This window comes from Carcharhinus amblyrhynchos, chromosome 2, assembly GCF_965287045.1.
Source record: "Carcharhinus amblyrhynchos chromosome 2, sCarAmb.v2.hapA, whole genome shotgun sequence".
In the NCBI taxonomy this organism is placed as follows: domain Eukaryota; kingdom Metazoa; phylum Chordata; class Chondrichthyes; order Carcharhiniformes; family Carcharhinidae; genus Carcharhinus; species Carcharhinus amblyrhynchos.
The window spans coordinates 144,279,544-144,292,945 of record NC_137325.1 but is presented as its reverse complement, the minus strand read 5'-3'; the positions used below and the strand labels follow the sequence as shown (position 1 = coordinate 144,292,945).

Genomic DNA, 13,402 nt, shown 5'->3' with positions numbered 1-13,402 from the left:
AAGCCACAATTCAACCTGCCTCTACCGCACTTCCAGTGCATTCCAGAAACGCTCGCTGACTGCGGTGATTGTCTCTTTAAGGACAACATAGGCCATGTGACTTTTACTCTACTGTGTTGCCCTTAAAGGGACAAGCAATCACCATACTGTGTGAAAAAGATTTTTCTCACATCACAATTGCTCCTTTTGCAAATCTCTTTAAATATGTACCTTCTCATTCCCGATCCTATTACGAGTGGAAACAGTTATCTACTCTGTCCAACCCCCTCAGAGATCTTGAACATTTCGATCAAATCTCCTCTAGCCTTCTTCCCTCCAAGGAGAAACCCTCTAATCTGTCCTCATCGCTGAAGTTTCTCATCCCTGGAATCATTCTTGTTAACCTCTCCTGCACTCTCTCCAATGTGTTTACACCCTTCCTATAGTGCGGTGCCAAGAACTGTATACAGTATTCCAGCTGAGGTCTTACTGGTGTCTTGTATAAGTTCAGCATAACCTCGTTTATTGCACCATTTTTGTTCAAGCAAATTGGATACATCTGTAGATTTGCGTGAAATGGGTTAAATGTTTTAGATCAAATTAATTGGCTCCTGGCTCATATGAGTAAGTTGGTGGAGTGAACCCATTTGTCAATCAGGCGTGATCGAGTGATCTATTCACAGCTGTCTTATTTCGTATCTACACACCACCCCTTGGTAACGTTATTCCGATCCTTGTGACCCACATTGGCTCCCTGTCTATAAATGGGTGATTTTTAAAACTCATGTTTGTGTTCAAATCTCTTGTTGTCTAACGAGTGGCATGCACACGGTGGGTCGTGCGTGGGCTGCTCTTGGATGTTTCGAGAGTAGCCTAATACTTCGCGTTGTTTGTGTGTGCTTAAAACTGGACCAGCAGTTGGGCACCACAACAGCTCAGTGACTATCACTGCTAGCTGTGCAGATACATGGATTTGGGCCAGTGTCTGTGAGAGTTTGCGCATTCTCCCTGTGGTTGCATGGGTTTCCTCCGGGCGCTCCGGTTTCCTCCCACACCCCAAAGATGTGCTGTTAGGCTGATTGGTGTAACAAATTGTCCCTAAATTATTCTCCCCTTAATCTGGTTTCCAATGGGGTTACCATAAGCATAGACATGGGTCAAGGGTGGAGGAGGAAAAACACATTGTTAAGATGGCGGCGCGGGCTCGTTGGGCCGAAGGGCCTGTTTCCTGTGCTGTGTTGTTCTTTGTTCTCTGACCTCCTTCAGCCCAAATCCCTCTGAGGTCTCTGCGCTCCTCCAGTTCTGGCCCCATGTGCATGGTTGGTTTTCATCACTCGAGCAATACTGACTGTGGGCTTGGATTTAAGGTGATTGCCGGAAGGATTGGAGGGGACATTGACCTTCTTGATCAGCTCGGGCTGGGCAGGCCACGTTGTCCACATGCCTGATACGGATCTCCTGAAACAATAACTCTAATTGGAGCTTTGACGTGGCAAGCAGGCCCCAGGAGGACAGAGGAAATGCCTCAAGGACACCCTCAAAGCCTCCTCGAAAAAGTGCAACATCCCCACCAACAAGAACATAAGAACATAAGAAATAGGAGCAGGAGTAGGCCATCTAGCCCTTTGAGCCTGCCCCGCCATTCAATAAGATCATGGCTGATCTGTCGTGGCTCAGTTCCACATTCGCGCCCTCTCCCCATAATCCTTAATCCCCTCTCTGACCAAAAACCCATCAACCCGCTTCTTAAAAATATTTAGCGAGGCAGCCTCCACCACTTCAACGGGCAGAGAATTCCAGAGATTCACCACCCTTTGAGTGAAGAAGTTCCTCCTCAACTCCGTTCTAAACCGCCCCCCCTTTATCTTGAGGCTGTGCCCCCTAGTCCTACTGTCTTTTTTGAGCGGGAAGAGTCTCTCCACCTCTATCCTATCCATCCCATTCATCATCTTATACGTCTCAATGAGATCTCCCCTCATTCTTCTAAACTCTAACGAGTACAAGCCTAGTTTATTCAGCTTCTCCTCATAGCTCAACCCCCTCAACTCTGGTATCAGCCTAGTAAACCTCCTCTGCACTCCCTCCAAGGCCAAAATATCCTTGCGTAAGTACGGCGCCCAAAACTGCACACAGTACTCCAGCTGCGGCCTCACCAATGCCCTATACCTGAGAATCCCTGGCCCAAGACCTACCGAATGGAGGACAAGCATCCGGGAAGGAGCTGAGCACCTTGGGTTTGATCGCTGAGAGCAGATGTCAACAGTGAAAGGAGCGAGTGGCAACCCCGGCACCCCACCCGCCCGCTCCTCTGACCACCCTCTGCCACTCCCGTGACACAGTGTGTAAGTCACACATTGGGCTCCTCAGTCTCCTGAGAACTGCTTTTCAGTGTGGAAGCAAATCATTCTCAACTCCGAGGGACAGCCGAAGAAGAAGAGTGGGCAGAGAAACTGTGACACCCAGGGGATGGTGGGTGTCTGGAATCCACTGCCTGAGTTGGAGATTGAAATCTTTTACTCATAAAAAAGTACCTGAATCTACATCTGAAGAGCTGGAACTGCGAGACCAGGTGCTGGGGAATGGGATTAAGAAGAGCGACTAGTTTCTTTTTCTCTCTTTTTTAGATAGCACAGGTTCATTGGGCTGAATGGCCTTTTTCTGCACCGTAACTTATCTGTGTCTTCTTCACAGGCTTAGACCCAATAAGCTCTGGAAGATTCTTTAAACCCTTTTATTCCTTCCAACCCTTTATTTATTAGTCCCACAAGTAGGCTGACATGAACACTGCAATGAAAATCCCCTAGTGACTCTCTCGTGTATGTGGTGTGTGTACATTGTTTTGTACATATTCTTGGCACTGTGAGGATGGAGTACACACCGGAATTTGCACATTTCTCAGGCAGTGTGTGCGCAGAACCAGCGAACGCACAGGCTGGAATTTTCCAACCGTTACCACCAGCGAGACCTGCCCCCCACCCCGCTGCACCGACCGGAGATTTGGTGTATCGCCAAATCCTCAGCCAGCACTGCAGCGGGGACCGTGGCGTGAGTGGGCATTAAGATCAGGCCCAGTGTGCTGATTGTCCCTTTTAAGGGCAACACAGCAGAGTTAGTAAGGGTCAGCCAGCTCTGCTGTGTTGCCCTGCCACACGCAGCAATCTGGATCGTTGATGGGCAGCCTCTGTGGGCAGGCTTTTATTTGTTTGAGGGCGTGTCCCTCAGCCTGGATACATTTCCCTGGGAGGCTGGGTGGAGTCATAGAACCCTACAGTGCAGAAAGAGGCCCTTCAGCCCATCGAATCTGCACTGAACACAACCCCACCCAGGCCCTACCCCCATATCCCTACATATTATACCCACTAATCCCTCTAACCTACACATCCCTGGACACTAAAGGGCAATTTCTTAGCACATCAACCTAACCCGCACATCTTTGGACTGTGGAAGGAAACCGGAGCACCCGGAGGAAACCCAAGCAGACACGAGGAGAATGTGCAAACTCCACACAGGGTACATGTTTAGAGTTGCAAATCCCCTGGATCTCTAAGCCTGTGAGTATATATCTCCCCCCACCCCCCCCCCCCGCCCCCTCCACCAACCCCCAACCACTACTTTGTGGTCACTTCACAAACAAAGGGGCGAGGGTCCCCCAAAACAATAAAAATAAAGTTAGCCCTGAAATCCGGGAGGGAAATAAATTGTGTGTATCCCTCGGGAAAGTAACAGGAAAGCAGGTGGGGAGATGGATTTGTGAAATGGGTGTAGATATTTCTGATATAGATATTTGAGTTCCGACAGGAGGTGTCTGGATAACTGGGGGTTTTACTTGCTCGCACACACACACACACACACACACAGCAGACACTGGAAAGCCCGGATATTTCTGCTTTTACTTTCTGTTTCGTTTCTGCTCTCGCTGTGAGTTTCAGCCGCTGTGTGTCTGTGTGTGTGTGAGGGGGGGACCAGGAACCTACTTCTACTGAGCTCCGAGGAGATCAGATCCCTCCAGCAGAATCCCCTGCTCTGGAACAGGGTATGTATGTACAGGGCTAGAGGCTGCGCCCGCGTTCTTTCTGCTGCTTGTGTTCCGTGGACCCACTGAACCCAGTGTACTTCCTGGTACAGCCAGCTCTGTGCCTGTTCCTGACTCCATGGCTCGCTCCTCCCGAGCCCCATTCCAGGTATTATCATCGTTCTGGGAATCAGGCGGGGGGATTCATTCACTACCTGGTGAGCCACTCCCAGCGAAGGGTCTGCCTTCTCCTTCCAACCTCCCCCATCCTTCCCAAACCCACTGAAGTCTTTGCACTTCTACTGGGGAGGCAAGGGCCTAGTGGCATTATCACCAGCCTATTAATCCAGAGACTTAACTAATGTTCTGGGGCATCCGGGTTCGAATCCCACCTCGGCAGATGGTGGAATTTGAATTCAATTAAGAACATAAGAAATAGGATCAGGAGTAGGCCATCTAGCCCTTCAAGCCTGCCCCGCCATTCAATAAGATCATGGCTGATCTGTCGTGGCTCAGTTCCACAGTCCCGCCCTCTCCCCATAACCCTTAATCCCCTCGCTTATCGAAAACCCATCAACCCGCGTCTTAAAAATATTTAGCGAGGCAGCCTCCACCACTTCAACGGGCAGAGAATTCCAGAGATTCACCACCCTTTGAGTGAAGAAGTTCTTCCTCAACTCCGTTCTAAACCGCACCCCCTTTATCTTGAGGCTGTGCCCCCTAGTCCTACTGTCCTTTCTGAGCGGGAAGAGTCTCTCCACCTCTATCCTATCCATCCCATTCATCATCTTATACGTCTCAATGAGATCTCCCCTCATTCTTCTAAACTCTAACGAGTACAAGCCTAGTTTATTCAGCCTCTCCTCATAGCTCAACCCCCTCAACTCCGGCATCAGCCTAGTAAACCTCCTCTGCACTCCCTCCAAGGCCAAAATATCCTTGCGTAAGTACGGCGACCAAAACTGCACACAGTACTCCAGCTGCGGCCTCACCAATGCCCTATACAGCCGCAGCAAGACCTCCCTACTTTTATATTCAATCCCCCTCGCTATGAAGGCCAGCATCCCATTCGCCTTCCTGACCACCTGCTGCACCTGCAAGCTGGGTTTTTGCGACTCATGCACAAGGACCCCGAGGTCCCTCTGCACCGTCGCCTGCTGCAGTTTTTCTCCATGTAAGTAATAATCCTTCCTACCATTATTCCTACCAAAGTGGACCACCTCGCACTTGCCAACATTAAATTCCATTTGCCAGTTCCTGGCCCATTCGCCCAGCCTATCTAGATCCTTCTGTAGACTCTCCACACCCTCCGCGCAATTTGCCGTTCCACCAATCTTGGTGTCATCAGCAAATTTCGACACCATACACTCGGTTCCCTCCTCCAGATCATCTATATAAATGGTAAATAGCTGAGGCCCCAGCACCGACCCCTGGGGCACTCCACTAGTCACCAACTGCCAATCTGAATAGCACCCATTGACCCCCACTCTCTGCCTCCTATTTGACAACCAATCATCTATCCACGCTAACACCCTACCCCCAACTCCATGTCCCCTGACCTTCTGCAATAACCTCTTGTGAGGTACCTTGTTGAACACCTTCTGAAAATCAAGAAAGACCACATCCACCGGCTCTCCTCTATCCACCACCCTAGACACATCCTCATAGAACTCCAGTAAATTTGTCAGACACGACTTCCCCTTAACGAAACCGTGCTGCGTCTGCTCTATCAAGCAATTCCCCTCAAGATGCCTCGCTATTTCCTCCTTGATGACGGATTCTAACATTCCTGGAATTAAGAATCTACTGATGACCATGAAACCGTTGTCGGAAAAACCCATCAGATTCACTAATGCCCCTTAGGGAAGGAAATCTGCCGTCCTTACCCAGTCTGGCCAATGAATACATGTGACATCGTAGAATCCCTACAGTCCAGGAGGAGGCCATTCAGCCCATCGAGCTTGCACCGACCACAATCCCACCCTATCCCTGTAACCCTGCTAACCCCCCCCCCCCCCGCAAATTAGAGTCAATATAGCTTGGCCAATCAACCTCACCCGCACATCTTTGGGGTGTGGGAGGAAACCAGAGCACCCGGAGGAAACCCAAGCAGACACGGGGAGAATGTGCAAACTCTGCACAGACAGTGACCCAAGCCAGGAATGGAACTTCGGGACTGTGTCACCATGCTGTCCCTCTAGACCCAGAGCAATGTGGTTGACAGCTAGGGATGGGCAATAAAAGCTAGCGTGTCAGTGAAACCCATATATAATGAATAAATAAGTAAATCAATTCTGGCCTCTTGGACAACCCCAATCCCTAAGCGCTCCACTGGTGACCATGCCTTCAGCTGCCCAGATAACTGCCAGATTAGGAATACATTCTGAAACCTTCCCACCCTCTCTAAGATGCTCAGTGAAACTCGCCCTAGTATTCCCTGGTGAAGTCTCTTGCGATGTTTAACTATTTTAAAAGCACTATAAAAATGCCAGTTGTCGCTGGGCATAAAATTCATTGATTGACATCGAGGGGAGGGGAGATTGAATAGGGAGGCTTGGTGCCTTACTGAGAAGAGATCAGCATTAAGGAGCCTTGCAGTATTGAAAGGGGTCCCGGGGAAGGTAGAATCATTGAGTCTGTGATGTAGAAGTTGGTCATTTGGCCCATGGCACCGATAACAATCCCACCCAGACTCTGTCCTATCCCTGTAACTCCATATATTTATCCTCCAACTTCCCCTGACATCAAGAGATAATTTAGCATGGCCTATCAACCTAACCTGCACATCTTTGGACTGTGGGAGGAAACTGGAGCACCCGGAGAAAACCCACAAGGACACGGGGAGAATGTGCAAACTCCACACAGACAGTGATCCGAGGCAGGAATTGAACCCAGGTCCCTGGTGCTGTGAGAGAGCAGTTCTAACCACTGTGCCTGATAAAGGCCAAATTTGCCCCAGTTGTGTACAGGAAATGGGCAGGTGTCTCCAGCTGCTTTGCCTCCCATTGCTTGCTCCCCACCCAGTCCTGTTTAGTGTGATATATTGTGACCGGGATGTGGGTACGGCCCTCAGAGCTGCCAGTGCCAGACTGGAACTGGCAGCTGGACTTGGGAGCAAGAGTAGATGTGGACCAAACTCAATTACATTGTTATTTATCCACTGCCAGATTGTAGTGTGACCTGGTTAATTTGATATGGAAAAGTAGAAGCTGGAAGTAAGTGCAGCAACTGTACTTGTAAAACCACAAGCCTTGGGACAAAGAGTATTAATTGCATTTTTTTATGAATGTTCCCAAGTTAGTATTTGTTTAAATTCCATAGTGTTGTCTATCCCAAACAACCACCCTAGCCATTTTGTAAAAATATTAAAGTTTATTTATTAGTCATAAGTAGGCTTACATTAATATTGCAATGAAGTTACTGTGAAAAATCCCCTATGAAATATTATTTCATGTCTGATAAATAATAAATGTGTTTTATAGTGTTCCTGAAACTAGGTGGAGACGTAACTGCTTTCTCTCTCTCTTCCCAGTCAGATGTTTTATATTCTTGTCTTTGCTTTGCCTTTTAATTCTTGACCCATAAAGTTGACAGTGTGCAGTCCTGAGGTGTGCATTGGTGAATGGCTCTGGGCCTACGTACTGGGGAAGGTTGCTGAGCTGTATTTCTTGATTCCTGACTCAAAAGATCACTTGTGAGCCAAACAACTACACATTTTAAACCACAAATGGTTTTTCTCTGTGTAAGGGTTCTCTGGTTTGTCAGTGAGCTTGTGTCGCAGCGTCAGGCTTCCACTCTGCACTCTGTGTCTTTTTAATCGACAAAAAGTTGCCAGCTTTGCAAAGCACAGCAAACCCCCTCCCAGATATCCGAGCAGCAGGGTTGCGGGGGTGAGTGGGGGGTGGGGGAGAGGGAGAGGGGGATGTAGTGGGCGAATCCTGTATTAATTTGCTCCTTTTTTCTGGTCAGTGGTTTAAATAGATTGTTTGGTTCCATTTCAGTGACAGTGAGCCTTGGGGTAGTTTAGAATGGCCAGTCCTAGTTTTGGAGCAGGCTGCTCAGTAATTTTGGCCAGAGATAATGGCCAGATGTATAGGTGGGACTTGTGATTGCTGCACAGTGGTTAGCACTGCTGCCTCACAGCGCTAGGGACCTGGGTTTGATTCCAGCTTGGGTTACTGTCTGTGCAGAGTCTGCACATTCTCCCCACGTCTGCGGGGGTTTCCTCCGGGTGCTCCGGTTTCTTCCCACAGTCTGAAGGCCGTGTTGGTTAGGTGCATTGGCCATGCTAAATTCTCCTTCAGTTTATCTGAACCAGGACCGGAGTAGAGGATTTTCACAGTAACTTCATTGCAGTGTTAATGTGAGCCTCACATTAATGTGAGTTATTGTGAACATTAATACTAATGTTTAGTATTAAACTAAATTAAATACACATGTTTATTTTAATCAATTCTCAATCTGTGGGTATATACTGCCTATCCCTGGATGGCTGTGAGAGGGTGCTGGTGGATCCTCTTTTTACAGGTGCTATCAGTCCTGATTTTTCACAAGGTGCACTTTAGGGGAAATATTTGGACCCTGGGTTGTGTAAAGAGAGAGGCCTTACCTCCCTCCTCTCAATCCAGACAGAAAGGGTGTTAGATGTATGTGTCTGCGGCCCCCGCCCTCTCCTCTCTCTGTTCCATATCACTGAGACCTGAGGCTATTCTTGAGCTGGAATGAACCTCACCCCTCTTAGTTTGAACTTTTCACAAATTTTGGGCAGAGGGTGGTGTAGTGATAATGTCGCTGTGCTAACAATCCAGAGTTTCCTTGACACTCAATGGCACTGAACCCCCCCCAGTACCGACATTCTGGGGGTTACTATGGACCAGAAACTGGACTGCACTGGCCACATAAACACAGTGGTTACAAGAGCAGGTCAGAGCTGGGAATCGTGCAGTGAGTGACTCCCCCCCCCACCGACTCCCTGAAGTCTGTCCACCATCTACAAGTCAGGAGTGTGATGGAATACTCCCCACTTGCCTGGATGGGTGCAGCTCCAACAACACTCAGGAAGCTCAACACCATCCAGGACAAAACATCCCACTGATTGGCACCACATCCGGAAACATTCTGTCCCTCCACTGTCGATAAACAGTGGCAGCAGTATATATCATCAATAGAATGCACAGCAGGAACTCAGTAAGGTTCCTTAGGCAGCCCCTTCCAACTCCACAACCACTACCATTTAGAAAGACAAGAGCAGCCAATATCTGGGAATGCCACCATCTGGAGATTCCCCTCCAAGCCACTCATCATCCTGACTTGGAAATATATTGCTGTTCCTTCGCTGTCGCAGGGTCAAAATCCTGGAATTCCCTCCCTAACAGCACAGTGGGTGTACCTACATCACGGGGACTACAGCGATTCAAGAAGACAGCTCACCATCATCTTCTTAAGGGCAATTTGGAATGGGCAATAAATGCTGGCCAAACCACATCTCATGAAATTAATACAAATAAACAAAAGCTCTGGGTTCAAATCTTGCTATGGTAGCAAGGTGGAATTTAAATTCAGTTAATAAATCTGGAACTATAAAGCTTGCTTCAATATTGGCGACAATGATAACTGCTATTAATTGTTGTAACGTGTACAATCCTCTCTGTCTTTCAGCTATAGACAGTGGGAGTGTAAAAAGATGCAAGGGTCAATGCATTGAATTTTTATGATGATGAGTATTTGTGCTGTGTGCTGGGTACTAGTGATTTTCACACTGCTGCACAGGAGAGTGAGAACAAACTATTCAATAAGAATGGGGTGGCACAGTGGTTAGCACTGCTGCCTCACGGCGCCAGGGACCCGGGTTCGATTCCCGACTTGGGTCACTGCCTGTGCGGAGTTTGTATGTTCTCCCCGTGTCTGCGTGTGTTTCCTCCGGGTGCTCCAGTTTCCTCCCACAGTCCGAAATGTGCAGGTGAATTGGCCATGCTAAATTACCCCTAGTATCAGGGAGATGAGCAGGGTAAATATATGGGGTTATGGGAATAGGGCCTGGGTGGGATTATGATCGGTGCAGGCTCAATGGGTCGAATGGCCTCTTTTTGCACTGTAGGGATTCTATGATTCTATGAAGAGGGGGTGGGGGTCACATGATGCGAGCATGAGAGCAGCTGTGTTTTTGCAATCTCTTGTGCTATCCATCTTTTAATCTGTTTTTACCCTGATGCTGAAGCCTTAATTATCTGACGCTGACATGTGTAATCTGAGACATGATCCTGGAAGATTCTGGCTAAAGTTCGGTGATGGGGGACCGAGTTAAGTTCAGAAAGTCCTTGTTTGGTTGAGATGGTTATCAGGAGAGATTGAGTCGATTGGACCTGTACTCGTTGGAGTTTAGAAGGATGAGGGGGGATCTTATAGAGACTTACAAGATAATGAAGGGGCTAGATAGAGTAGAGGTAGAGAGATTCTTCCCGCTTAGAAAGGATAGCAGGACTAGAGGGCACAGCCTCAAAATAAGCGGGGGGGGGTCAGTTTAGAACAGAGTTGAGGAGGAACTTCTTCTCTCAGAGAGTAGTGAATCTCTGGAATTCTCTGCCTGTTGAAGTAGTGGAGGCTACCTCGCTAAGTATATTTGAGTCACGGGTAGATAGATTTCTGATAGATAAGGGAATTAAGGGTTATGGGGAGCAGGCAGGAAAGTGGAACTGATTCACTTCAGATCAGCCATGATCTTATTGAATGGCGGGGCAGGCTCGAAGGGCTAGATGGCCTACTCCTGCTCCTATATCTTATGTTCTTATGGTTGGAGATGGCCAGGGTGGGGCTCAGTTCACAGCGGTGGTTTTGGTGAGCAAGCCGGTGATCTGCTGGTGTTGAGATAGTGGCCGCCATTCTGAGTGAAGTTGTGGACAACAGTATTGGCTCCCTGGCACAGATAGTGGTGCTGACATTGATGAACTGTGAGATTTGCTAAAGAGAATGGATGAAGTGGAGAAGAGAATCCTGTCAATGGAGAGGGCAGCTTCCTCAGTGGGGATTCACCCTCGGTCCTTGGAAATCCTGCTGTTTGGTATATTGATATCGTGTCTGATTCCAGCAGATGGTAATTACAGGCCGGTGAGCCTTATATCAGTGGTAGGGAAATTATTGGAGAGGATTCTTTGAAACAGGATTTACTCCCACTTGGAAATAAATGGATGTAATAGTGAGAGGCAACATGGTTTTGTGAATGGGAGGTTATGTCTCATGAACTTGATTGAGTTTTTCGAGGAAGTGAAGATGATGATGGATGAGGGTAGGGCAGTGGATGTTGTCAACATGGACTTCAGTAAAGCCTTTGACAAGGTCCCTCATGGCAGACTGGTGCAGAAGGTGAAGTTGTTTGGGAACAGAGGTGAGCTGGCAAGGTGGATACAAAACTGGCTCAGTCATAGAGGGTAGCAGTGGAAGGGTGTGTTTCTGAATGGAGGACTGTGACAAATGGTGTTTCTCAGGGATCAGTGCTGGGAACTTTGCTGTTTGTAATATATATAAATGATTTGGAGGGAAATGTAACTGAATTGATTAGTAAGTTTGCGGATGACTCAAAGATTGGTGGATTTGCGGATAGCGACGAGGACCATCAGAGGATACGGCAGGATATAGATCGGTTGGAGACTTGAGGGGGAGAGATGGCAGATGGATTTAATCTGGACAAATGTGAGGTAATGCATTTTGGAAGGTCCAATACACGTAGGAAATACAGTAAATGGCTGAATCCTTTAGAATATTGATTGGCAGAGGGATCTGGGTGTACAGGTACACAGGTCACTGAAAGTGGCAATGCAGGTGGAGAAGGTAATCAAGAAGGCATACGGCATGCTTGCCTTCATCGGGGTGGGTATTGAGTTTAAAAATTGGCAAGTCATGTTGCAGCTTTATAGACTCGTAGTTAGGCCGCCCTTGGAATATAGTCTTCAATTCTGGTCACCACACTACCAGAGAGATTTAGAGGCTTTGGAGAGGGTACAGAAAAGATTTACCAGGATGTTGCCTGGTATGGACGGCATTAGATATGAAGAGAGGTTGGAGAAACTTGGTTTGTTCTCACTGGAATGACGGAGATTGAGGGCGACCTGATAGAAGTCTACACGATTATGAGAGGTATGGACAGAGTGGATAGTCAGAAACATTTTCCTAGGGTGTAAGAGTCAATTACTAGGGGGCACAGGTTTAAGGTGTGAGGGGCAATGTTTAAAGGAGATGTACGAGGCAAGTTTTTTACGTAGAGGGTGGTGGGTGCCTGGAGCTCTATGCCGGGAGAGGTAGTGGAAGCAGATACGAAGTGACTTCTAAGGGACGTCTTGACAAATAAATGAATAGGATGGGAGTAGAGTGATATGGTCCCCAGAAGGGTGGGGGGTTTTAGTTCAGTCAGGCAGCATGGTCAGTGCAGGCTTGGAGGGCCGAAGGGCCTGTTCCTGTGCTGTAATTTTCTTTGTTCTTAATGGAGCTGGAGAAGGGGTATCCGTGCACCTGGCCTCCCGAGCGTAGCTGGGGATGAATTCCTGGCCAGCTTTGAGGACTGGCTGTCGTTCACAATCTCAATTTGAAGGCTGGATGTTGAGTTTGATGAAGTGTATTGTATCTGGTCTTCAGGGCTAGAACCACTGGTCCTACATCTGTTTTGTCCTTGCTGTTTGTCGGGAAGGGTTGGAGGCAGTCGGGCCTGTCGGCTCCTTGCCACCTACCGGGGCCTGTGTTTTTCTTTACCGAGGCTTTGGGATGTGCTGATTGTGGCAGTGGTTGTTTGATTGTTGGACTCATGGATAAATGGTACCTCAGGGGTACCTAGAGATGGGGGTAGTTTGCTTTATTCAATGTATAAGAGTGATGTGAATATCCTTGACTTGTTGGCCCTTATTCTGGTGCGCCGTTGAGTAGGTTAGCACAGCAGTGGCTGTGTTTATCTGGGTTGGGTGGATAGTATGTTGGGAGTAGGTTTCCTGCCCTGACACGTTCCTTTTCGGGGGCTTCTGCACGGCTCTCTCTCCTGAGGTTCGGTTCCCCTGGGGATATAGTGTCTTGTTGACTGTGAGGCCTGAGTGTGAGTCTGGGGGCTTCAGTTCAGCATTGTTGGAGTCTATTTTCAGATAAAAGTGTAGGCCATCTCCTCCAAGAAATCTTAGATTTCCAGTTTGTCTGACTTCTAAGTTTGGGCTCCCCAATGGGGGCAATGACCCGCTCCTTGTGAGGTTGTGCTGTTCTATTCCTGATATCCTTCCTGCGAAAGTGTTTGCGGAAAAAACTACGCTCGGCACCTATTGGAAATTCTGATGCTTCTCTCTCTGGGGTTTCCTTTCTTCATCCAGGTGACTGGGGTGTTGATATCAGCTCTGACATGTTATAGTTAATCTTGGAGGGTTGCCCTTGTCTTGCTGGGAG

The 13,402-nt window shown here is 48.1% G+C and overlaps 1 protein-coding gene across 3 annotated transcripts in view; it reads left to right on the top strand.

Moving 5' to 3' along the window:
• parp10 (poly(ADP-ribose) polymerase family member 10) overlaps positions 1-13,402 on the top strand; it is a 65,091-nt gene that overhangs the window by 13,436 nt on the left and 38,253 nt on the right. The window contains exon 1 of one of the 3 annotated variants that reach the window (XM_080213712.1): positions 3,919-4,012. The exons of 1 other annotated variant lie outside the window; for it this stretch is intronic. Coding sequence is in view for 1 of the 2 variants with exons in the window: in XM_080213702.1 (XP_080069828.1) it covers positions 4,131-4,160 (30 nt within the window). In the remaining variant the exon portion in view is untranslated. Of the gene's footprint in view, positions 1-3,918; positions 4,013-4,107; positions 4,161-13,402 lie in introns of those variants that run through there. One more of the 3 variants, XM_080213702.1, reaches the window with a different exon arrangement.